The sequence below is a fragment of the Rhineura floridana genome, chromosome 1, assembly GCF_030035675.1.
Source record: "Rhineura floridana isolate rRhiFlo1 chromosome 1, rRhiFlo1.hap2, whole genome shotgun sequence".
Taxonomy (NCBI): domain Eukaryota; kingdom Metazoa; phylum Chordata; class Lepidosauria; order Squamata; family Rhineuridae; genus Rhineura; species Rhineura floridana.
The window spans coordinates 203,891,845-203,918,725 of record NC_084480.1 but is presented as its reverse complement, the minus strand read 5'-3'; the positions used below and the strand labels follow the sequence as shown (position 1 = coordinate 203,918,725).

Sequence of the window (26,881 nt, the reverse complement as noted above, 5' to 3'; positions counted from 1 at the left end):
CAAGACAAAGTTAGTCACACTTCAGTTCCACTGACTAACGCATGACTAGCTCAGTCTGGATCCAGTCCATAAAAAGAGTTCTGCTGGATCAGACCAAAGATCCATCTAGTCCAGCATCCCATTCCTCACAGAGACCAGCAAATGCCTCCAGGAAGTCCACAAGCAGAGTATGAAAGCAACAAACATCTCCCATAGAATGTCCCTCCAATAGCAGATATTCAGAGGCATGCTATCTCTGAACATGGAGGCTCTATCTAGCTAACGTAACTAAAAATGATTGATAAATGTATCCTCCAATAATTTATCCAATTCCCTTTTAAAAGCCATCTAACATATTTTGTCACAAACAGTTTGAGAAAGTTAATAAAGTAGCTACAATAACAGTTATATAAGAAATGTAAATGATATCCACTTATCAACATAATATAGAATCCACTGGTAAAACACCTTCTGACAGATTTCTTTCAAATATAGAGACTACAAGTTAGGTCTACCTCAGCACAAACCCATGGTGTTATGATGAGTGCTCAATCATCAACAAGAGATCGTCATGATAACATGGTTAGCATCTAAAACTAACAATGTCCAACACAGATCAGCATTTGGAGTTAACAGTGTTTGCACAAGGCCTTGACCTACAACTTATTACTGGAGCCAGCTCTATTACTGTAGAATTAATGGTTTACAAGACCAATTAAAATAGAGATGTGAAGTCCAGGAAAGGGGAGGGAGGAGAATCAAAATACAGAGTAGTGAGTACATTTTTTCACACACACCCCAGTCTAAAATGAAACACTGGAAGTTTTGAGAGAAAACCCTTTTTTAAAGTATGAAATATTTTCTTTCAGAACTATCTGTGAAACACTTTTTGAAAATATACATACACAAATCAAGGAGAAACCCAACATGTGAAAGAGTGATAATCTTATTTCAATCATGGAAGCCTTCTATTTTTGGACATCCATGAAACTCTGACAGGAAGTCTGAGACAGAAACTCCTCCCAGACACTCAGATTCAAGGGAAAAAAATGTGTTTTCAAGGGCATATTATTGAACAGGATGGAGCAGGACATAATCGAACTATGGACGTAGGATAATAACAGGAGATAAAACTAGCAGAGAAGCAAGATACAAGTCCCACCAAGTTCAGTGGAGCTTATTCTCAGATTAGTGTATATAAGATCACCATCTTACTGTGTATGAAGATACTATTAAAATGTTGAATGTGACCTGGATAACTGAATATCTAAATTTAATGCTACTACTTAATAACATTACAGGACCTTTTTAAAAAAACAAAAATAGTTTTTTTCTGAGGCTTTTTTACACATATACTTTACATCCATAAACTGTTTCTAAGCCCAGACAATGAATCCTATTTACTAACATTGCTGATGGTTTCTATTAACCTTTATTCTTATTCTTAGTGTCACCAAACTGGTGAAAGGTTAAACATATTGGCAAAAGGTAAGACTTACTAAGGTGCCTTACGGTATAGCAGCTTACCAGTCCATCCTTAACACCAAGCATGTTGGTAATTGTTTTCATAAAAGGTAATTTAACTTTTAAATGTCATCTTATTATTTTACATGCCAATACATTTCATGTTACTGGAATAGTTAAGATTTGATAAGATAGCATTGCATATACAGTAGGGCCCCACTCATATGGCAGGTTAGGTTCCAGACCCCCACCAAAAAGCGAAAACTGCCAAAAACCGGATCAGCTGTAGCGCAGGGGTCTGGAACTTAACCCGCTGATCGCGTCGGAGAAGATCAGCTGCAGCACGCTACAGCTGATCTTCCCCTCCTCCGGCGTGATCAGCTCAAATGCGGGAGTCTGATCGCCCCAGAAAAGGAGATCAGCTGTAGTGCACTACAGTTGATCATCCCCTCCTCCGGCACGATCAGCTCGAGCGCGGGGAGCTCCAGCCCCCCATCCAGCTGTTTGCCTCGCTGGCGCCATATTAGCGGAACGCCGAAAAGCAGGGCCCTACTGTATTTCAGTTTTCCATTTTTGTCCACTCAAAATCACTTCAACACACATACCCAGGAAAAATCTATCTTCCCCCTTGGTTTCAAAATTTCTTGAAGTTTTACGTCTCTAGATTAAGAATACTTGCCAGAACATCTCATACTCATTCTAAACATCCCAAATCAATGGCTGTTAGAGGGATGATAGCACAGGTAGGACAGGGATTGGGGAACCTGTAGCTCTGCAGATGCTGTCAGAGCCCCAACTCCCATCAGCCCAACCAGCATGGCCAATGGACATGGATTATGGGAAATGTACTCTAGCAACACCTGGAGGGTGACAGGTTTCCCAGCCCTGTTCCAGAATTAGAAGCGAGTTGCTTCTTTCTAGACAAAAATATGGCCAAAGCACTCTTGTTAAAGGTTCTGTCCTCCACAGAGAGAGACAGAAAGAGAGACAGAGACAGAGAGAAAAGTCACACTGTGGTTAACACTGTCAAAGGGGACAGCAGGGCGCATTCACTTTGTACAATGCATCTCGCTTGGCTGGAAGCAGCATGCAAGTTTCATGGTCATTGGTGACCAACTATGCAGGAAGCAGCCCAAATGTAGAACAAAGGATTTGTATCCCACTTTTAATCTAGATGGTTTTCCAGTAAGAAAGTGCTTATTCTGTAGTCACTGGATATCACAGGGCTAGATGTAGGGGCAGCAGCCCAGGGAACCATCTGGGACACCGGACTCTTGTTGGGGGCGGGAGAATATGCCTGTCAAGATACTCACTCAATAGCTGGAACAAAATAGTACGAACAGTGTATCTTCACTTGCAAAGCTAGCAACAGTGACCTACAGATTTAAGTGTTCTGCTAACTTCATTTTGTTGAAATTTCTCCACAAGCAACACAACATTAGTGCCTATTTAACAAATGATATGGGCGAGAGGAATTGTGATGAGGTCCATGCATGCAAATATATTGTCTTATATGGCAGGGGTAAGTCATGCATACAAATTATGCATCAAAGTCATGAAATAGGATACAAATGCATTAAAAAAAGTGGAGCACATTAGGAGACACACACAAAAATGCTTTTGCCTGGGGTCTAAGGCCAGCCTAGGATATCACATTTCCACTCCTTTCCATAGCCCTATTTGGTCTCCTCAGAAAATGGGAGATGAGCGGTTCAATTTGTCGACTGCCAGAAGCATGCAGACTACAAAGAAATTTGTACTTTGATCTGTTCTTTTATGGACAAGTTTTTGATTCTTCACAGCTAGAAGAGCTCTGGGTTTTGCTACAGAAGCTCAGGCCTTCTGGCATACAGTTACTCAGCCAAGTGTTGTTGCAAGAGTCATGAAGAAAAGCCTTCATGCATAAGACACTCTCAGCAGCTCTTGCGATACATAAAAGCAGCATTATACAACCACCGCTATATATCATGATCATCTCTCAGTCCTAACTTGGACTAAGTTTGAAGATGAATGCTAATCCACTTGAAGTGCACGACACATCCTCATTTTTCCACAGGTCTTAAGCATCAATTGCAAGCCCTTGGAAATGAGACTCTTAACAACAACTGCGCTTCAGGAATTTAGGTCATGATACTCAGCTAGCCACAAGATGAACTGCAAGAGCTTGCCCCAAAATATGGACTGAAATGTATGGAACAAAGATAATTAATACATATACTCTTGCCACCCTGGGCTCCTTCTGGGAGAAAGGGCGGGATATAAATCAAATAATAATAATATAGTTCCTTTCCAATGAGGAAATCAAGGTTTCATGACTGCATATCAACGAATGACACTAATGGATCAGAATCCAGGAAGCACACAACAGGTAAACATTTCAGGACAATCAAAATTTTGCATATATCCAGGCAAAAAGCATTAACATACAGTATAGTAGGTGAATCCCTATGATGAGATTCTTTTTGAACAAGTTCTGCTTAGAACTGTATTTAAACGCATCTCTTCCTCATAAATTAAGAATTACCAATCAACATTGTACTTACACTGGCACTTGAATACTGCAAAATATTACTTATTCAAGTGACAGAGTTGGACAGCAACCATACTAGTTACCCAACAACAACATTAGTTGGCACTGGATAGGGGGGATGCTTTAACAGATTTTTTTAAAAATCCAATTCAGAGAAGCTAGCCTTTATAAATTGGGTTATCAAACAATGAATTTTGCTGAATCTCTTTGCCTGATCAGTAACTAATGTGGCCTACAGTTTACATTTCACTGCTTGGTCTTTACAGTACACTTGAGTTATTATTTACAATTACCAATTACTTTGAGTTATAAATTAGGTAATTTAGATATTCCTTCCTACCCACCCTTAATTGTGTTCTTTTCCCCTTAAGACAGCAATATCATTTTTTTAAAAGACACAGAATTCAGCATAGGCATATTGTAGAGCAGTGCAAGATGTTCAGATGAACATCATCTTTTACAATCTGCACGGGAACAAATATGTCATTTGTGTTGGACACATGCTACTAAAATAGATCAGCTGCAATCCTTTTTACTTTAAGTTTTATTTCACTGATCCTCCATGGGGAAAAAGCTAAAACCTCTGAATGACAAGTAATCTTGACTGTATTACTGCTGCATTATTTTAAAAAATACATATTGATGCACAATAGCACTTGCAGGAGATGTTATGGCAATAAATGAACACTTATTGGCACAAATACAATAGCAATAAGTAGAGCCAACATATATCACCTGACTCTGCCCTGGTTAGGAGTGAGCCAGTTTATGCAAGAGAATAAGAAAAGCGAACAGACCACTTTAGCATACCATGCACAGTAGTATCACTTATTCCATTGCACAAAAAACAAATTAACTCAAGTGATGTGTCATTGATTAATATGTTCATTATTTTGAATTGCATGATGAAGAGCTTTTTAAAAAACAGACTAAGTGGTCAGAAAGCCACAAGTAATCATCATCTTCGCAGCCAATATGCATAATGAGAATTCAGATTTAGATGCATCTCACACTGCAATCTTAATATTGTTTACTAAACATCAGACTTCCTCTTATTAGGAAAGATTTGTTTTCAGTGCTATCAGTGAGTAGAGCCACAGAGAGACCGAGAGACCAACATTTGCTTGCCTTTGAGAAGGAAAAAACAGACTTCCGGGAAGGGTGACTTAGCCTGTGCCTGCTTTTGAGACGGGCTCCTGCCTCAAAAGAAGCTTATTCAGATATATCAGTCAGTTTTTTCTTTTTTTTTGACTGATTAAACTTCTCCCGGGTAGGGAGAAACGAAGAGATTAACCTCAAAGCCTATTTTTGTTGGGACGACCAGATCTCATTAATTTATGGGACGAGGTCCAGCCGACGAAGGTGGGACGGATTTTCAACAGCAAGCTCTATCTGATAAAGCGAACGTTCACCTTATCTTCTAAGAGAGAACGCACTAACAGGCAAGCACCCTTCTTTCTATATTTTTCTTTTATTTGACTTAAATTGTTGCTGTTTAAAAGAGATTTGCCAGATTGATCGGTTTTTGACATCTCACTGGGGAGCCATAACTTCTCTCTGCTACGCACTAATTAATAGCTTATCTCTGTTTTTGTTGCAAAAAGCTGTCCTGGATTTGCATTCTAAAGATATACACAGAAGAGGGATTTCTATTCCAGATTTTTATTTTGAAGAATATTATATTGTCTGAGACTACTCTCTTTTTGGTCTATTTTTTTTTGACGAATCTGTTTCCTGACGACTGCCATTAATTGTTTCGATCCTGGGAACTGCATTTTGTTTACTTAACTATGGAGAGATAAGGCTGTCTGCTCTGTTTATACTGTGATGTCACCAAGTTTGGAGTATTAACCCAATTGTTGCTGAAATAAGAAGTGGTTTTCCTATATTTTTCTTTTAAAATGGCAATTAAGAAAGTGGCTGAGAATCTGGAAACAACTATGTTTCAGAAAATAATGGATGAGATTGAGATAACGAAACAAAACCTGCGACAGGGTTGTAAGGAGCTGAAAATTGAATTGAGTAAAATGACGCAGGAGATTAAAGATATAGGGGTCCCTGTGAGAGAGGTGACCCTGGAAGGGGTCCCTGTGAGAGAGGAGACCCCGGAGATTGGAACAAACGTGGAACAGGAAAAAGATTTGGAGTCTATGGACTTTAGAAATAAAATCTATTGTTTGGAGACACAGGAGATTAAAGACATAGGGGTCCTTGTGAGAGAGGAGACCCTGGAGACTGGAATAGGGGTCCCTGTGAGAGAGGAGACCCTGGAGACTGGATCAGGGGTCCCTGTGAGAGAGGAGACCCCGGAGATTGGAACAAACGTGGAACAGGAAAAAGATTTGGAGTCTATGGACTTTAGAAATAAAATCTATTGTTTGGAACTCAATGTTATCTCTGAAGAAATTAATGAAGATTCTAGAGATAAAGTTATCAATGGCATGGATAATCTTCTGGACTGGAATGATGTGATGGAGCCCAATATAGAGAAAATCTATGGAATTAACTGCAGCCATGTGACAATGGAAAAACTTTCAAGAGATGACCCAGTGTATTTTGAAAAAAAGAACAGAGATATGATTTTACAGCAGTATTTCAGCAACCTATTCAGAATGGATGGCAAGAAAATATTTGGGATAGAGGTAATTCCCATCAGACTCTTACTTTATGACTATGGCTTTGACAGCAAGATTATTATGGAATACTGATAATGGAAGATTGGATACCGAAATTACTGGACTTAACAAGACTACTGAAGATGGAAGATGGAAAATGGAACTAATAGGGATAATAGAATAATGGCTACTGAAATTACTGAACCTAACAGATTCTGATGTGATGGATTAATTGAAATGTTTATTTTTACTATGGTTATGACAATAAGATTATCATAATTAGTAATGAGATGGATTAATCGATATGCTTATCTGGAAAAAAAAAATTGATAGATATATTTCTTAAAGAATTGAAACCTCTCTTTGACTTTTTGTGGAAAGAATAAAGTAATGTTTATGAGATTTGATGATTAAGTAAGATAACTATTGGAGGAAAGTGATTTTATAATATGACTTAAGAGACAGGATTGTTATATATTATAGACTTATAACTGATCTGATCTTTGACAAATGGGAAGTCAATATTTTACTCTTTATTTTTTATTTTTTATTTTTATTTTTATTTTTATTTTATTTTTTGTTTAACTATTTTTGATTTTGTTTTTTGTCTTTGAATGTTTTATGATTTCGTCTTGTATGTTTTATGAAAATTTGAATAAAAATTATTGAAAAAAAAAAAAAAAAAAAGAAGGAAAAAACAGTGAAACCAAGAATAGGCTCAGCTTTCAGGTATGGGGGGGCAGAAGGGTTCCTCTATTCCATTAACAATATTCATAACCATCTAAAGAAGGCATGTTAACAGGAGGGAGGCAAGCAAAATCTGCCCCAGAATCTGCTCCGGCTGGATTGTCCTCTCCCCCCACAAGGCCAGTGACCACCTACTGCCTTGTCAGAAAATATCCTGATGACTTCCGATATATTGCTATTTACTGTGGTTCAAAACAATATTTTACTGTTACTTGGAAGCCGCCTTGGGAGGACTTATAGCTGGAAAGGCAGGGTACAATCCTAATAAAGTAAATAAACGGCATTTCCCATAACCAGCATGGTTTTTTCCTGCTTCCTTGGCTTTCGAATGAGAAGAACAGGCTTGGTTCATTTGTGATCCAGTACTTCAAGTGTAATGTTTAAAATGTTCAGTGCTATGGCCCCTGGAAAGAGGCCCGAAGCCGGACACTGGATTTAGAGTGACTGCCGCCAATTCTCACTGAGGTGGTAGTAGTAAACCTGTTTCTGGGCAATACATACTGCAGGTGGGAAGGGGCCTCACATGGTGCAAAGCTCCTCCATACAAAAAACAACCATTCCTTCAACAAAGAAAATTACATGCAAAGAAGAAGAGTTTTGATCTAGCTAGTTCTATGTGGGAAGGGATTCAATTTTTATTTTCTTGGTGTGGAGGAGCATCTAATCACTTGTCAGCTCATCTGCAATCTGAAGTGATACACTCCAGATACTTGTTTGCCTTAGTGAGAATTACGACTTGATTTCACTTTAGTGACACTTCCCACCCCTGCCCAAAGGAAATCCAATAACTCTCCTGAGCCTGGGTCCTATATTACAAAAGGGAGCAGCCACCAGTTTCTCTTACCTATTGCCCTCCTCATTATCTGGTCCCTAGACTTTCCATAAATTAGTTTTAAATAGATTAAAAACAAGGTGGAGTTCCATTGACATCCTATCGCAAGCCAGCTTTACTCTGGCATGAAATTACTGCAAAAGTTAGCATGTAAACATGCTGAAGTTCTGAGCTGCTGGTTGAGCTCATCTTGTGGGCTTGAACCGAAATTTGTGGACAAGGCTTGTTTTTGGTTTCTGAAGAGAGCTTACAGGGTGCCTACATAGAAAAAATGGCCAGCCTCTTCAACCATAAAAAGGAGTTGGCTAAATTGGTATATCAATGCAGTAGGTATGGAGGAGAGGAACAGTATTGCATGCATTTCCCAAGATTTATGGAAGTATACAACTGGTGTAGTATATTGGTCAAATAAGGGAGAGATAGATAGCTGCTATCCAGGAAGGCAGTGGTTCAAACTTCTCCTCAGCTAGGAGCTTACCTAATGGCTTTATTTTTATTTTGTTCATTTATTTAAGACATTCATATACCACTTAATCATTCACATTTCTAAACTGTGAACATTAAATATGAGCTATTAAATACATAAAATTAAATACATAAAATCATCAATAAAATAAATCATAAAACAAAAGATTTTTGGTGAAATACGATTTTTCCTCTCAGCCTTTGTCTCACATCTGCAACTGGGGGACAGCAATACTCACCTGCCTTATAAAGCTGATGACAACATTACTGAAAGAATATACACAAAACACTTTGGGCATCCTGTTATACAAATCACAAAGCAGTGTGGCCCATTGGATAACAGCATTGGCTTGGGACCTCTATTTAAATTAAAGGTCAGCCATGAATTCAACTAGCGAAGGCTTGAATCAGTCATAAACTCATCATTTGACTCGAGGAGTCCCCATTATCATCACACAAGGGTTCATGAAGAGGAAGAGGTAGTTGGAATATTTAATCCACCTACCCAACATCCTATTGCAATTTCCAAATTAATACAGCACCGTCGTTAGTCACTTCCTGCTCACATAATGTTGCTACACAACACAGTGGGTTAAAGTGACAACTGTTGCAACCTAGAGGAGCAAGCTGTCATTCTACAGAGGTTACATCAGATGCTGAAGAACGGGTGCATCCTTCCACACACTGAGTAGCATACGCCACTCACAGCAATGAGAGGAGCTTGCTGGAGGGAAGCCCAGAAAGTTCTACAGCCAAGACTTCAGCATGGCAGTCTAGCTGAACAGAAGCCCTGCCTGTCGATCAGTTCAAGTTGCAACCATGAGCCATAGCAATTGTGTTTGGCATGGTTATGCAGGCGTTGCCACACAGCAAATAAGATTGTGAAGTATGGAGGATAGATGTGCATTCCAGAACTCTTGGAGGAACCATGGCCAATATTCGACTATGAGGGTTTTAGCACACAAGTATTTCCTTCACGCTTTGTGTGTCGGTTACAAGAAACACCAGCACAGCCATAGCAAACCATTACTGAGTAGAGTGCCTTTAGATCACATATACAGGAGTCTGGACAATCAGAGCTCGGCCTGATGAACTGAGATAACAAAGAAGCACTTGGACTGTCCACATAACCTCCTTGCTCCCGCTACAAAGAGAGGGGTGAACAAACCACGAAGTCTTCCATTAACTAAGTTTCTCATTTCATCCAAATCAGGAAACTATGGATAATAGCTTCAGAACAACCCAGCATATGAAGCCATCTCAATATCCTGACTTGTTCTAAAGCTGTTAGCTATATTTTATTGATTGATTGATTGATTGCACTTGTATACCACCCCATAGCCGAAGCTCTCTGGGCGGTTACAGCAATCAAAAACATTAAAACAAATATACAATTTGAAAACATATTTTAAAAACAATTTAAAACACAATGTTAAAATTCAAAACAATATAAAAACAATTTAAAATAGGCTCCCATTCAGACAAAATTAGAAACGTAGTTAATGGAAAAGGTCCTGTTTTGTTCACTTGCGTGAAGGGAGAAGCAAAGGGATTGCTTGTTCAAGCAAACGTCTCATCACTGGTTCATATCTTGGTTTTCTAAGCCGACATGTGATCATTTACTCTCTTTTGAAAATGTACAGAACTTTACTTTTCCACAGTAAAGCGAATCCAAGGCTACAGAATGCGGTTGGACCACTACAATAGGCAACCTTTTGAGCATCTAAGACAGCAGCTTTTGCAAGGTGCTCCCTTGGATTGCATTTTTCATATGCAAGGAACCGGAAAGGGAAAGGAGGACATCAGGCTACTCACAAGGAGCAGGGTGTTCTTTTTAATTGCTCATTTTGATTTTAAAAGTACCTTTGAATCTGATCAAGAACAAGCTACACAATGTGGAGTAGAGCTAGCAGAATGCAGAAAATGGCTAACCAAGATACTGTACAAAACATATTATGCTACAACAAAAGCCCTTGCATTAATTATATACTGCATTAACACACATTGCTCCCCACTCCACCAACTGAAAATTACACAAACTATGGGTACAGTCTCCTTGTCCTGGCAGGACTGCAACTGCACAAAAATGCAGGGATCACTGCAGAGTCCAACGCTGGCACAGACACAACACTAAGGTCACATGCACAGCATACATTTAAAGTACTATTATACTGCTTTAACTGTCATGGAGAATTCTAGGAACTATCATTTGTTAGCATGTTGACCTCACAGAGGTACAATTCCCAGCACCCTTAACTACAGTTCTCAGGATTTCCCATAACTGTTAAAGTGGTATAATTGTGCTTTAAATGTATGGTGTGAATGTGACCTATGCCACAGTTAAAGTCAATAAGGAAAGAGAGGAGCAGAAAGTGTATATTCCTGAGGCAGGCATCCAATGTGCAGCCCCATTGTATGCAGGCAACCAGGATTGATTCTAAAATGGATTAAAGAAAATGTTAAATCTCTCAACTGTTAAAGCATAATAAGCAGTAACAGAACGCTTTAAAAATGAATTATCAGAAAAGGTGAACCATTATCCTACAAGGGATATATACCCAAGCCTGGTTCATGCAACCTAAGTTATGTTTTAGATTATTATGAATGAGCTACAGTAAATCTTGGGCTTGCATGATTCCCCTCCCTTTCCCACAGTCTGACATTCTGTACAGACTTCGGAAACTATGGTTTGTTCTAAACAATGTCAGTGAATAAACCAAGATATGAAATCACAATTTGTTTGGTCCCAATTAGTTTTTACTAACTTTGGTTAGAATAAACCATTGTTCCAACTTTGGCATGTAATTAAATTATTATTATTAAATTTAAAGCCCACCCTTCCACCCAGAAGGAGCCAAAAACTGCAGATTGTTCAAAAGCAAAAGCTTTCACTCTTCTCTTATTCACAAAAGAAATGTAAACCTTTGACTTGTTCACAATCACCTGAACCAAAGATGGCTAACCTTCATTGGTCCAAGACTGATATTCACCTTTGGCCAACAATAGGCACCTGCATGCCAGCTATGGGTATGGCCACCCCATATTCTCTCATACAGGCAACAAAGCAGATTTTCCAGAAAATTAGTTTGCATATGATTTTTTTCTGAAGCACCAGAGAGTGATCTAATTTCATATATTTTCTTTTTATTTAGTATACCAAGCTAAAAACTTTGAAACTGCCAAGCTTCCCTAATATTGTATTTGCAATTAGCATCCATTCATTGTAATGAACTGATGAAATGGGAAAAAATTCCACAGAAAAATAAAGCACTGGGAAACTTTTCCACCCCACATTGCAGGCTACAGGATCATGTCCTCTGCACGTATGTGCAAAAGGAGATGCAAATCATCCCTTCCCATGTAACAGTTGTTACGAGTGCTCAGGCTAACCCCCATTTTGCTTCATTGGGAGTCGAAGGGATGGCAAGGTCCTGGAGTATTCTGGACTACAATTCCCACCCCACCCCCCATTTTCTGACTCGTTGTGCCTTCCTAAATACTGTGAAAGGAGGACAAAAAAAAAGAACCATCTTTTGGCACTTTCGGAGGAACGTGAAGACCCTGAAGTAAATGTTATCTTCTTCCCTGGCAGGCTTCCCTTATGCCCAGCAGAACAATCCCACTGTTCAAAGACAGCATTAGAAAGCAGCTTTAGTTTCTAGTGTCAGCAAGAAACACACACACAACATGAGATCACCTCATACCCAGACCCCTCCTTTTCATGTTGGTTTGTAAGAGGGGAAGTGTATTTAAGAGTGGTTTTTGAGACCCATGATGTCAATCTGAGCTCCAACATGTGTAACTACACTCTCAAGGAATGCAGTGCAGGACTGCAGGCCACAGGGCGGGAAGAGAGCCTGTCTCAGTGCAAACCTTGAGTGAAAGAGATTCCTTCCTGCTTTTTGGTCAGAGCTCCTTCACATCACTTCCCACTCCTGGGCCTAGGACAGGTAATCTCTGCTACCTGTCATTCCTTATAGCAATAAGGACCTTTTATTTCCTTAGTTTAAAGTTATGAATGGGTTAGGATATTAATGATTAATGCTGCCACGCACCCAGTAATTTTGTAATGCTATTCTTCTCTTTTCACTCAATAAAAGACAGCTTTGCTTTACTCTGGTTTGGACCTGCATTTTTTGGGGTTATACACACACACTATTTAGGCACATTTCAGGGCAAAGCGCTTATTTCATACCTAGCAAAAGATCCCCCTCCTCTCAAGGAGGTGTGTTTAATGGGACACGTGGGTGGTAGATTCACACACACTCAGGCCCCATAGACACATGTCGTAACACAGGTGATCAATCTGATAAGTTTAAATCTCTTTATCCAGCACCCTGATGAGGATGCCAATTGCCTTCAACCAACTTATCTGCCTATCTCAATGCTCTATTTACTGGGGGGGGGATGTTGCCACTGTCACTAAAATTGGTGAGATCTTGGGGGTTATATCAGAACCCCTGAGAAACCCCAACATTAACCATTGCATTCCCCAACTTGATACCATACATAAGTTTTGTAACACGTTTCCCATGAACTCCAGCCAATATGGTCAATGAACAAGGATGATGGGAGTTGTAGTCCAAAAATCTGGAGAGGAGCAGCTAAGGAACACTAGCTTAGATTATCATTCATTCATTTATTTATTTATTTTATTTGTATCCCGCCCTTCCTCCCAGCAGTAGCCTAGGGTGGCAAACAAAGCACTAAAACACTTTAAAACATCATAAAAACAGATCCTAAAACACATTGAAACAAAACAGCATTAAAAACATTTTTAAAAAAACAACCTTAAAAAAGGGTTAAAAATATTATTAAAAAACATATTAAACAGTTCTGACACAGATGCAGACTGGGACAGGTCTCAACTTAAAAGGCTTGTTGAAAGAGGAAAGTCTTCAAAAGGCACCAAAATGATAGCAGAGATGGCACCTGCCTAACGTTCAAAGGGAAGGAATTCCACAGGGTAGGTGCCGCGACACTAAAGGTCTGTTTCCTATATTGTGCAGAACGAACCTCCTGATAAGATGGTATCTGCAGGAGGCCCTCACCTGCAGAGCACAGTGATTGACTGGGCATATAAGGGGTAAGATGGTCTTTCAGATATCCTGGTCCTGAGCTGTATAGGGCTTTGTACGCCAAAACTAGAACCTTGAACTTGGCCCAGTAGCAAATGGGCAGCCAGTGCGATTCTTTCAGCAGCTGGGTGACATGTTGTCGATACCCTGCTCCAGTGAGCAGTCTCACCGCCGCATTTTGCACCAGCTGCAGCTTCCAGACCAACCTCAAGGGCAGCCCCACATAGAGTGCATTACAGTAATCCAGCCTGGAGGTTACCAGTGCATGGACAACAGTGGTCAGGCTATCCTGGTCCAGAAACGGCCGCAGCTATCTCACCAGCTGAAGCTGGTAAAAGATACTCCATCATCTGAACTGCATTACATACATGCCTGCAAATAGAGGTGTGTGATATTGTAGACTTCAGGTAGAAGTTTGTACAATGTCCAGATGCTAAAAACTGATAATCTTGAAGGGGAAATTCCAGAACACTGTGCCTGCATTCACACTGTACATTTATTCAACTTGAGACAGTCATGGCTTCCTCCAAAGAATCCTGGGCAGTGCAATTTGTGAAGGGTGCTGAGAATTGTTAGGAGACCCCTGTTCACCTCACAAACCTGAAATCCCCACAGTTCCCTGGAAAGAGGGATTGATTGTTAAAACACTTAGGGAATAGTAGGTCTCTGAGGAAAATAGGGGTCTCCTAACAACTCTCAGCAACTTTCATTAACTGCACTTCCCAAGATTCTTTGTGGGAAGCCATGACTGTTTCAAGTGGAATAATAGTGAAATAAATGCATGGCGTGAACATGGCCTGAACCATTGCTTCTGAACAAAGCAGAGTATTACATTTAGCTCTGAAATTCAGAATGACTAGATCAGAAACATATTGATAAAAATCTGATTCTGCAGGTCAAGTTTTTTTAAAAAAAACAACAACTTAAAAATAGAGCATTTTCAGGTAACTGTGGCTTTGTGACACCACTGCAAGGCTAAACTCTATCCACATTTCCTGCTCTAATGCAGGAGGAGGGGATATTGGAAGAGAAGAGCATGAAATTCAAGGAAGTTTTTCCACTCAGCCTTTTTAAGCCAATAAGATAACACTATTCAGTAAACAAAAAGCACACACAAAGCTGATGAGAAGTGTTTGGATCAGAGCTTTGAATTCTCTTTTACAGTGTTCCGAGGGCTTTCATGTGGCTGTACACCACTGACAGATTGTATGAAGTGTCTAATGTTCTAAGTGGAACAGATGGATATTTTAATTGCACAGAGCCCTCCAAGGTATATCAATACCACCATCACCAAGAGGGGAGTTGTTACAAAATTTCAAGTAATAGTGTCTGATGATGAAAGGCAAAAGAATTATCAGCAAGGCAGCCTTTCAGCTCTTAAGAGAAATGATTAACAGCCCAAGCAAAGTGAAGCAGGACAAAATGGGTTGAAGAAAACAGAACTCAATCTATTTACTATGTGTGTGTAAGATATTGTATTCATTTATGGCTGCAATCCCTAAGCACACTTCCTAGGAAGTAAGTCCCAATGGAACTTGCTTTGAAGTAAATGCACCAAGATGAGCTGGCTGGGACTGATGGGAGTCGTAGTCCAAAACATCTGGAAGGCACCACATTGCACAAGGCTGGTGAAGCATCTCAAAAGCTACTCTAGCTTAAAAGTAAAGATTCTCTTCTGGAGTCTCATCTGCCTTTCTAAGTCAAGAAGCAGAAAAACCAAGGCTGATACCATTAAGCACAAATAATGTTCAGGAAAACTCCTTTTCAGAAAAATGTTCATGGCATGAAGCAATCAGATAAAAGCTATGTTCAGTCTCACAGAAGAGCCATTTAGGTTCCAGGGCCAATACCGGGTACCAGGTGATTTATACAACATGGACTGTTAGCGTCAAGTGTATTTTAACGTCAAAAAAAGACACCAAAAAGCCCCTGAAGTGGTAACATTGACAGCTCAATCCTCTTTTCAGATCAAATGTTCTTTGGCAAATGTCTATCTTCTTCCAAAATCTTTAACAAGCAGTTACAGCAAAACTTGCATTTAAAACTGACTCATCGTAATCACATTCATCTCCATTTAAATTTTACAATGATTTAAGCCAGTTGGGGGAAAGTTAAGAGTGCACCACAAGATTATTTTTACACAGGAACAGAAGAGTTTATCATTTGAGTTAAAGAAGAGAAGATAACTATAAGACACTCTTATGGTTTCTACAATAATTCTCCAAAGCCTAACATAATCTCTCCCCCAGCTACAATACCAGGCTTGTAAGTAAACTACAGTATGAATTCTTATCAAGCACTGTTATCCACCAATAAACTAATCCAATCACACGGCTGGTTGAAAGGTTGTTGTTGCTATGTTCCTCCAAGTCGACTGCGACTTATGGCAACCCTATGAATCAGCAACCTCCAAGAGCATCTGTCATGAACCACCCTGTTCAGATCTTGTAAGGTCAGGTCTGTGGCTTCCTTTATGGAATCAATCCATCTCTTGTTTGGCCTTCCTCTTTTTCTACTCCCTTCTGTTTTTCCCAGCATTATTGTCTTTTCTAATGAATCGTGTCTTCTCATGATGCGTCCAAAGTATGATAACCTCAGTTTCATCATTTTAGCTTCTAGTGACAGTTCTGGTTTAATTTGTTCTAACACCCAATTATTTGTCTTTTTCGCAGTCCATGGTATCCGCAAAGCCCTCCTCCAACACCACATTTCAAATGAGTTGATTTTTCTCTTATCCACTTTTTTCACTGTCCAACTTTCACATCCATACATAGAGATCGGAAATACCATGGTCTGAATGATCCTGACTTTAAGCTGCAGTATTTCAAACATAGTTTTTCCTCAAAGTCCTGTTTAAAAAAATCACCAGACACACCAAGTATTTATGAGCAAGTGCTTCTACAATGCCTATTAAATGCTACCTTATTAGTGTTCAGATCTCCTGTTTCCATCCTGTATCTGACCTGGAAGCAGATTGTTCTTAAGTAATGTCTTATCCGCTCCCTCCCCAAATTTCAACTATCTAATGAAATATGACAAACTGGATTCGGTGCTGTTGTTGTTCTTAACTCATTGGAAATGGCCTCACTGGTTTCATCAATAAGCAATGCATCAGAGCATTTGAATGAGATTTCTTGCCTACTAGGTAACTCTGCCAACTTTATGACCACAGCTTTCGAACCCAAACGAAGAATTTCCTTATGCTGGGCAGTCGCATGTTAAAAGTCAGATGCCTGCACAGAAAGAAGAAAAGAGCAGAATTCCTTCTGACTCAACAAAGGTGGTGAGTGTCAAATAGAGAATAAACGCATCAAGACTAGAAGTTTGATATTGCAGCTGAGTGTGTTCATACTACATTAAGCAGATTTGACATTTATTGTGACAGAGGCTTCCATGGTGTTAAAGCACAGGATACTACTAGTAACTGTGCACTCAGCATTGAAGTTGATGATGATGCCATGTTGAAAAGCTGCCTACCACATCAGCATAACAATAATGCGGGGGGGGGAGAGAGGGGGGGGAGAGAGAGAGAGAGAAGCAGCACCAGCATATAGAAATCTTGCCTACTAACTACCAAAAGCACAGTAGGTAGACTGTGTGATGCACAAGCACATAAGGACAGTTTGTGAAGTCACTTGTGCAGCATGAAGCTATTTATCCCCAGGGGAAAGGGCTCTCAGTCTATTTGACAACATTCCTCCGCCAATCAAGAGTATCAGACACATATTTTAATACTTCCCTGTGTGCTTTAGGTTCATCTAGACTTCCCTGTTCCTTCCACCACTGCTGCTTTTATTGCCAAATCTATTAGTTTAATGCTCATGCAAATAAAGAGGCAGAACAGGCCACCACATAAAAGAGAAATGATTAAAACATGCACCTTTATTTACATTCCTCAATCTGGCTTAGTGCTAGAGTATGGCTAAAATAGGATATTGCCTGACTATGCCATATCAGCAGCCTTTCCATGACACATAAACCCAATGAAGGTTTCGTAATTAAGTCAAGCCTTCCTGGAAATAACAATTTCAAAAGCGGGGAGTGGGGGGGGGGAGAGAGAGAGAGAGAGAGAGAGACTGCCCATTTTGTGAAAATGAGAATTATAACTAAGCAGCACTTCAAGTTCTCACACTTTAAAAGTTCAACAAAATCTAAAATATAAGGTATGACATGCATTATACAGTTGCTGGTTATAAACAGATTTCACAATGGTTAAGCTTTGATGAAACCTCTTCTGCTACAAAGATGTTTACAGAGCTTGCACAAACCTACAGGTTAACTCACACATTGCCCTCTCTACCCCCAAAAGATAAACTGTTTATTCTAAGCATTAAAAACCAACTCATTCTTTGCATAAAAAACAGGATTAAGATTCAAGAACAAAACAGGAAGTAAACATCACCATTATAACTAATTTTTGTAAGTGCACATTTTAAAAATAGATATTTTCAGTAACTGAACATATGCATTACAGATAATGCAAGTTGAGTAGTTAATGTGCATAACAACCAACTTTTGTGCACATTCAGCACACCTCATGGAGCATGTACACATAATTCATCCATGAAGAGGGAATTATGTACATTTCCCAGTCAACATATGTATTCACAACAGGCTTTGGAGAATGTCCTATCTCAACAGAATTTTGTATGTTCTCCAGGCACTGTGGATAATTGCCCCTAACATCTACTCATTCATAGACTACTCCAATGAAGCAAAGTAAGCATGTTCTCATATTCTCTCTAGCAATGAATTCTTATGCATGTTTACTCAGAAGGAACTCCCACTGTGTCAAAAAGGCAGGCAGAGCAATCCAAATGCAGGAAAGCCGGTGGAGGGAATCACCAGCCAAGCTGAATGCTGGCTCCATTGGGAGCCGGGTGCATGACCCAGCCAGGAAGTGCTGGCTCTGACAAACAGACCAAAACAGAGAATAATTAAAATTATTTTACTGCATCGGCCTTTTGGACAGCAGAGTTTGCGGGGGGAGGGATCGGGATCCAGGGAGGGCTCTGAATAAGAGGAGGATCTCATGTAAGCTCCTCCACAGCTCCTCCCCCATCACACCCCCAGAACATCCTGTTTCAGGGCTTCCGCCAGCCCTCCTTCCACCAGGCTAGCCATCCAGGGGGATCCCTGGTGGCACCAGCAGGTTCCTGGCGGCGCCATGGCTCAGCTGTAGTGGAGGGCTGCTACCAAGAGCCTGCCAGTGCAGCTGTGCATCTGCAGCATTCAACTCACCACAGCCCGGCAGAAAAGTAAGTTGGAATGCACCCTTACTCTCAGGAAAATATGCACAGGGCTGAGGTGTGTGTTTTTGGGTTTCTTCTTAGAATTGCTTCTAATCCTCTAAGAGTGTTGGACTACGCCCTGGGAGACCAGGGTTTGAATCCCCACACAGCCATGAAGCTCACTGGGTGACCTTGGGCCAGTCATTGCCTCTCAGCCTCAGAGGAAGGCAATGGTAAACCCACTCTGAATACCGCTTACCATGAAAACCTTATTCATAGGGTCGCCATCAGTCGGGATTGACTTGAAGGCAGTCCATTTCATTTTTTACCATCAGCAAATTTAAGAGGGGGGAAATCCACATGAAAGCCATCTCAAAACAGCTAACCCTCATCTTCCATTGCTGTTGGGAGGCCATTCATCAGGCACATATATCAATGATGTCAGTTGATTTGAAATAGATAGTTAACTGCACTCTTAAGGCTTAAGGCAAACATTTTTAAACCCATGTTATGCCTGCCCTAGAGTACACTCTTTCCTTCCCATCTCCCAAAAACCTCTGTGGATTCTCACTTAAATTTAATGAATCACCTCTAGCCACAGCTTAAAAATCATGCTTGCAACTATCAAAAAGAAAACAGCAGTATGCAGCAATGTCTTGACAGACCAAGCAAAGGATTAAATAGAACTGTACACACAAGTCCCTGGGAGCAGATATTTCAAGCAACCTTTAAATGGGCCAGTGAAATTTACACTAAGAGCATCACTTCCACATACTAAAAGGGATAGATTCAAATGAGAACAGGGCTTAAATAATAAAAATAATTAGGAAACTCCCATTTTGGCTGATACAGATACTGAAATCCAACCTTTTCTACTACTATTAAAAGGTACAGGAGCCCTCAACTTATTTGCACCAGCTACCCCTACCTGCAGCCAAGGCTCCCTCTACATTACAAGGTTTTCTACTACATCAAGATAGTTGAAAAACGGAAACGGACTGCCTTCACACTGTTGCTGCAAAGATAAAATTGAAGGGAGATTGGGAGAAGAACCATGTATGCTGCCTTGAGAGAAACATTTATTATTATAAATTATAATTATTATAAACTTCATTACTGTTATGAGGCCTGATGATCCAAGCTACCTGTACCCAAACAAAATGCCACTACCCAATCCAATACGTGCCTTAGGCTGCAATCCAATACACACTTACCTTGGAGTAAGTCACATTGAACCCAACTGAGCTTACTTATGAGTAGTCATGAATTGGATTGCAGCCTTAGTCTGAAAAGACTGGCCCAAGATCACCCGGTGAGCTTCACAGCCATTTGAACCTGGGTCTCTCCAGTCTTCGTTCAGCTCTAACTGGCTCTCATTGTCTAGTATATTGAATCGGCCTTCACCAACCTCATGCCCTCCAGATGTTGCAGGACAACTCCCACTATCCCTGATCTTTGGTCACAGTAGCAGGGATTGACAGAAACTGGAGTCCAAAAAATCTGGAACGTTGAGGAAGGCTGCATGCAAAAGTCCTGTAATTTACAGAACAGCCAATACAAGTATGTAAAATGATACACCATAAAAGAAAAAGCCATTTAGGTTCCCAATATACAGACTTCAAGGAAGCAGATCCTATCAGTGCCATTCACACACAATAGAAACTTGGAACTAAGGCTGTCTTTACCTCTTGCTTTTCTACAACTCTCCTCAAGCTAGATATAGACACCACAACATCTCCTTAAAAGCAGGCTCGTGCAACCGGTAAACATTCATTCAAGTTGCATACAGTCCACCCAGGGTCTCATCTGGCTGGCTGCCCAGTACTGCAAAAGGAATCTGACAGGTCACAATACAGACAACCAATGGCTGATGGGTTGCATTCAGCTTCTTGGATATCACGTTTGCATGGGCCAGCCTGATAGTCAAAGAAACCAAAGCATATTTAAAAATGAAATGTAAAAGTATTTGTTTAAACACCACTCAGCTTACTCAGGTAGTCTAGATTTTGCCTTTTCACATCTTGTATTGAACAAGCATTACAAGGTAAGCAATCTTCACCCAAGAGGAAACACTGTGCATCCAGTTTAATCCCAGATCCACGGATCCTTAACAAAAAGATCCATTATGGTACAGCACAGCACTTCTCTCATCCAAAAGCTCATTTAGAGCCTGACTCACCTTCCTGTGTGCATATGTTCAAACAGTTAAGGAAATCTATACACATGATGCTAACGTAAGCATTGTCTACCAGACAGGAACCACTGACCAAGTCCAACCACACACAGAGAAAAGCCTGCCTCTATGCTTTGTTAAGGACGTATCCTTGAACTTCACTAACTGTAGACAAGTCCCACTGACTTCAGAAGAACATGTTCACGTAACTATGGAAAGAACTGCAGCCTGAAGGCAAGAAACTACTACAAGTCAGCCTGAGGCCTTGCACTCACCTAGTGAAGTTGGGAGTGGGGTCATTGATCACAGTTTTTTGCCACTCAGCACAGCGGTTTGTCATTCAAGAAACACAAGGCCAGAAATATCACTGAGCCCACTAGTTGAACAGACTCTGGATCTTGGCCTTAGATTTATAAGCCCACCCACTTACAAAAAGGTAGAGAACCATGCAATGCAGTAGGACTCAGAGGTTTCAGACAACATGTGCACTACATGTTATTTCGCTTACATGCATTCTTGCTCTGGATACCCCCTCTTTCCATATACCATATACCTCTGCTTTTTATTTTTCCTAGGGGAGAAGACACATAACTACATCTTGAAAGATTGCTTCTTAGTCCCATCACAGGTAACCCAACAAATAGGTATCAGCTAAATACCACAGTGAAGCCTCTGTGAGTGGTCTTTTTAAGATCAACAAGAGATCACCCACTTGGGAGGGGGCGGAATACTTTCAAACAATGGCATCCTGATCCTAAGCATGTCTACATGGAAGCAAGCCCTCCAATTTCAATGGACTTCATTTCCCACATACATGTGGTTTAAAACCCAGAGAACAACCTTTCCATGTTAGTGTGAAGTATGTGAAGCAAGAACACATAAATAGCAAACAAGTTTCAAGGTGGACTGGGCTGTATTTCCCAAAAGATCTTCTCCAAACACCCCTTTTACAGCTCTTACAGCTCCATGTTCCTTACCCAATTATAAAACAGAATGGAAAAATGACTGCAAAGGGTGTCTGAATCCAAAAGTTTCCAACCTCTCTGTTAGAAAACATCCAAAACATGACAAAGCCAAAGTGGGCAAAGGAGAATCCATTGGCATTTGCCACTACTGTGTGTTACAAGATGTGATCACACCCCTCTCCCCAAACCTCCCCCCTACTGAAGCTTCTGTTATCTGGTTCACACACTAATTTTTAAAATGCTTGCTCCATTGGGATCACTCCATCAGCCCATAGGCAAGTTACTTACACTGCAGTAAATGTTCACACAGGGATAGGGGCCAGAGTAAGAAGTCCAGCTTTATGCATTTCTTTCCTTCTTTACTTACATTCCTGTGCATTAGAGGGAAGTAGCAATCCCTCTGTTTGACAAACCGCTTGAACAGACAGATCGGTAACAGGTTGTGTATTCACACTCTCCTGTGGACACAAAACACAGCTCCCAACCATTCCTCACTTACCTGCATAGAAGCGGATGAGGCAGCCGGTCTCCGAGTCCATGCCCTCCTCCTGCACCCGCCACAGGTCCCGGAAGCCGAGCTGGGAGAGGTAGTCGTTTTGAATCTGCAAGGGCTTCTCGTGCGATTCCAGCCTGCGGGCGGTCTCCCCGTACAGCTGTACGTATAAGGCCGGAGGGTGCTGCGAAGAGACGGCTTCCCCGGCAAGAGTGGGGTCTCCTCCCACTGCCTTCCCCGCACCGCGGGAGTCCCCTGCAGCTCTCCCCACCCGGGGGTTCTCAGCGTGCACCGATGGCAAGTTGCCTAGCCGACAACGGTGGCTCCTGCCAGGCCCCAATCCTGCCCCTTCGTCTTCCTCCGCCGCCGCCGCCGCAGGTGGCGGGACGGGATCCATCTCCAATTCCTCCGAAGAAGACGAGGAGCCGCCGCCCGCGCTGTAGGGATCCAGCCGGTCAGAGGTGCTCTCGGCGCTGGGACTGAAGCTCTCGGTGTCAGAACCACCCAGGAGGGACGGGCAGGAGAGCGGCGGACCCGAAAGGTAGAGCTGTGTAGGAGGCGGCGGTGGAAAGGCCCGCCCGGGACTACAGTCGGCGGGCGAAAGGCTGGACCGTCCACCTGCCCGGCCAGTCTCCCCGCCACTTAGAGACAAGCGCCCGGGCCGGGGAACCCTCTCCCCGCAGCCCAAGCCATTGGGGGTTCCCCGACGACCCCGCGGCCTTCTCCCCGCGGGAGAGGCCGAAGCCTCTATGGGGTCGGGCAGCGCTTCTTTTCCTCCCCCCGGGTCTGCTGCAAAATCATCCTCCATTTCTTCTTCGTCTTCCTCCTCCTCCTCTTCTTCATGTGGGATGCGAGTCTCTGCTGTTGCTGCCGCCGACTTCCCCAAGACCCGGACGGCGCTGCTACTCCCTCCCCGGTGCCTGAGCTGCAGCAGCCGAGAGGCCACTTCGGCTGCGGTGGTCTCTAGGGTGCAAACAACAGCGCGCAGGTAACAGCCACCGCTCCCTCGCTGCTGGTGATGGTGGTGGTGGTGGTGGTAGTAGACATGGACGCATCCCCGCTGGAGGTCCCGTCGCACCCAGTCTCGCTCTGGCGGTTGGAGGGGCTGGAGCTGCCGAGGTGGCTTGGGCAGCAAAAGCAGCGCCTTCCGATCTAGGCTGCGGGTACCCAGAGAGGCGGCGGCGGCAGCGGATGAAGCAGTAGTGGTGGAGAAGGAAGACGCGGCGGCCGAAAGATTCCTCTTCAGCCTCCCTCTCCGCAACAGTAGGGAGTTGGCGCCGCTGCTGGGAACAGCAGCAGCCGCCGCCTGAGTCCCGTTGGCCGCCAGTGCGAGTGGAGCACCGCAGCCGGCTCCAGCAGCAGCCGCGGCCCCTCGTTTCCTTCGCCGCTGCTGGCCTCCGGCGACACCCGTTGCTGCTGCGGCGACGGCGGCTGTTCCTTTGCCACCTTCCAGTGGGCTGGGTCCACCTTCGCTGCTGAGGACTGTCTGGCCCGAGTTTCCCGGCCGCTCCCCCTTGCCGATCATCGGGGCCGGCGCTTCGCTGCTTCCACGCTGTGGTTGCTGCGCAGGTTCCATTGTAGAACGCACCGACACGCCACGTTCCAAAGAGGGGAGGGGGAGCGGGATTATGTAGCAATTGCGAACATTCCGTCGGTGTCTCCGCGTTCCATTCGGCTCAGCCTCGCCGCCGCACAGCTGCTGCCGTTGTCGCCAGCGCCATTAGGGACTGGAAGAGAGAGAGGAGCAGCAACAGCAGGCAGCCACCGCCTCCTTCTCTTTCCCTCCCACCCGGTCCGGCCTCTAGTTCGGAGGCTCCTTATGAATATTAATTAAAGCAGGCCCCGATGGAGCAGTGTCATTTTCTTTCCCCACGCCCCCCTTCTCTTCTTATATTAGCAACGCTATTCGGGCGCCTTCTCAATATTTATGAGGGGTGACGCCATCCCTCGTGAGGTAAAGAAGGGCGGGACTCTAGTGATAAACAAAACGTGAGAATTTGCGCCCCGAGAAGGAGTGTAAGAAGTCGCTGTGCAAAAGGGTTGCCGGGAAACGTGGTTCTCAGCCACAGCTTAGCTTCCGCAAGATGCGGCCAGTGCAGACTACATATCCCATAAGCCGCCGCGCCTTTTCTAGAGGGCGGGAGAAAAAGCTCCCGCTCCCTTCTTCCCCTTCGCCGCTTCAGTCTCTCCCGCCCTTGCTATTGCACCCGCCTACTTCTGCTGTTACAGTTGCCCTTGACCCTTCTGCGTACCTGCCCGCCCTTAACCTTTACATGTCATTGCATATTTTTTTACGGATTCCAACATCCGATTTAACTTTGCAGAGAGGACGTCAACTAGTCTAATGTAAGCAAGCTCTGATATTTGTGATACTTCAGGGGTGCAACAATCAATCCACTTACACAAGTCAAGGGAATTTTGTTTCAGTTTTTATTTAGTTCAGTAGTTTCCTTGTTACACCAACATTAATTCCAGTACAGATGAATCAAACTTGGGAGAGTGTAAATTCAGTGGATCAGAAGTGTAATCCATTTGCGGCAATTACAGGGATTCAGACCTATCAGCTTACTAATATTTTTTCCAAGGATCAGAAAGGATTTTCAACAGCAGTTCCCAAACTGTGCTAGGGCACATTAATATGCTGTAAGAAATAGAGTAAAAAATTCCCATGAGCCCACAATCATGAAGGAGTCTGCCCATTGCATCTCTGTATCATTAACTGCTCTGATTTTGCTTTCTTCTACACAGGAAATATTCCTATTCATCAGTGGTAAAAATAAATCCTTTTCAGAGAGAACTGAAGCTGCCTTTGATTCTAAATTTAAAAAGAATAATGTATTTCAGTCACTAGAAGTATGGGAATCGCTGGTTTACAAACACCAGCCCTATCATTAAGCAGAGTGGTTTGGGGTGCCATGAAAGGGCAGCAAATTGTTAGTTATTTGGTTTCTTAATTGCATTTTTATTCCTAGGGAGAGACACTTGGGGGGATTTTGTCTAAAGAGCCAAAATAAAGTGGCCAGCCTAAAGTACTTTGACGGGGAGGGTGGGGTGGGGTGTGTTGCAGTTTGCTGCTCTCCTCAAGCAGCAAAATGTCTTAGGCCAGCCCTGTACATTCTTATTTCATTAACACAGCAATGACATGGACTTGCTTGTATGTGTGTGTGTGTGTGTACTGCCTTCAAGTCGATTCCGACTTATGGCAACCCTATGAATAGGGTTTTCATGAGGCTGAGAGGCAGTGACTGTCCCAAGGTCACCCAGTGAGCTTCATGGCTATGTGGGGATTCGAACCCTGGTCTCCCAGGTCATAGTCCAACACCTTAACCACTACACCACACTGGCTCTCATGGACTTGCTTAAACTGCCAGAAATCACCTTGCCCAAGGCCATTCTCAAAGTGCAGGGAGTTGACGCTGAGCCTGCCCAGCTGGCATTACCCAAATGAACGCTCAGAGTTGATACATGAATTTCAGTAGGCTGTTTGTGTTTCAGTTCTATTGCATGTAGCAGTGGTGACGCAGTCCAAGGTCACCAGAACTGTTAGCATCAGGATTTGTTTGTAACATCTCTCTCCTATGGAGTTCACTGAAATTCTGTATTATACACTGATTCCTCCACACTTTCTTTTGGAATCAGGAGCTGGCGCAAGACTGCACAATTAGAGAGCAGAGCTGGGCCTCAAAGCAGGGGTAAGCTGCTGCAGACACTATCTGTTTCTGTCTCGGAAAACATAGGGCATAGTGAGCTAGTAAACAAATTGATGTGCACAAGAGGAGAGGTTGGTTGTGGGTTCAGGAACAGCTCAGACCATGGACAGAGCTGTGCTGGTAAAAGAGGTTTTAGAACCATACTGTGGATTAGGCTGTGAATCATCCCTAGCAGTGTTGTTGTTTTTTCCGCCAGGCATCTTCCATGACTCAGAGACGGGGACCCTGTGACCCTCCATATGTTGCTGGACTACAACTCCCATCATCCCTGACTATAGGCTGGCTGGGGAGCTGAGAGTCCAATAGCATCTGCAAGGGCATAAGTTCCCATTCTCACATTGCCCAGATATTTAAATTAAAGGTTAATTATTTGCACTGTACAGCCTGATACTCTAGGTCAGCGGCATTGGGCTCAGGAACCTAGGTACATGACCTGGCTCCTTCAGAGATACTGCCCTAATTTTCATTTATTGGGGGTGGAGGAGGGGTTAAGGTTTCAGTCCTATGCATACTTCCCTAGAAGTAAGCCCGATGAACTACTATGGGACTTATTTCTGAGTAAACATGCATAGGCTGACAGCCTTTTTACTTACTGAGAT

The 26,881-nt window shown here is 42.5% G+C and overlaps 1 protein-coding gene and 1 long non-coding RNA gene across 4 annotated transcripts in view; both read right to left on the bottom strand.

Moving 5' to 3' along the window:
- Window positions 1-24,622, bottom strand: part of PHLPP1 (PH domain and leucine rich repeat protein phosphatase 1) — a 189,724-nt gene extending 165,102 nt beyond the window's left edge. The window contains exon 1 of the mRNA XM_061590314.1: window positions 22,579-24,622. Coding sequence (XP_061446298.1) covers window positions 22,579-24,148 — 1,570 coding nt within the window. The 5' untranslated portion in view covers window positions 24,149-24,622. The remainder of the gene's footprint in view (window positions 1-22,578) is intronic.
- Window positions 24,623-24,998: 376 nt separating this feature from the next.
- Window positions 24,999-26,881, bottom strand: part of LOC133366815 (uncharacterized) — a 43,119-nt gene continuing 41,236 nt past the window's right edge. For all 3 annotated transcript variants that reach the window (XR_009758483.1, XR_009758484.1, XR_009758485.1), the window contains exon 6: window positions 24,999-25,213. This is a non-coding gene — a long non-coding RNA (uncharacterized LOC133366815). The remainder of the gene's footprint in view (window positions 25,214-26,881) is intronic.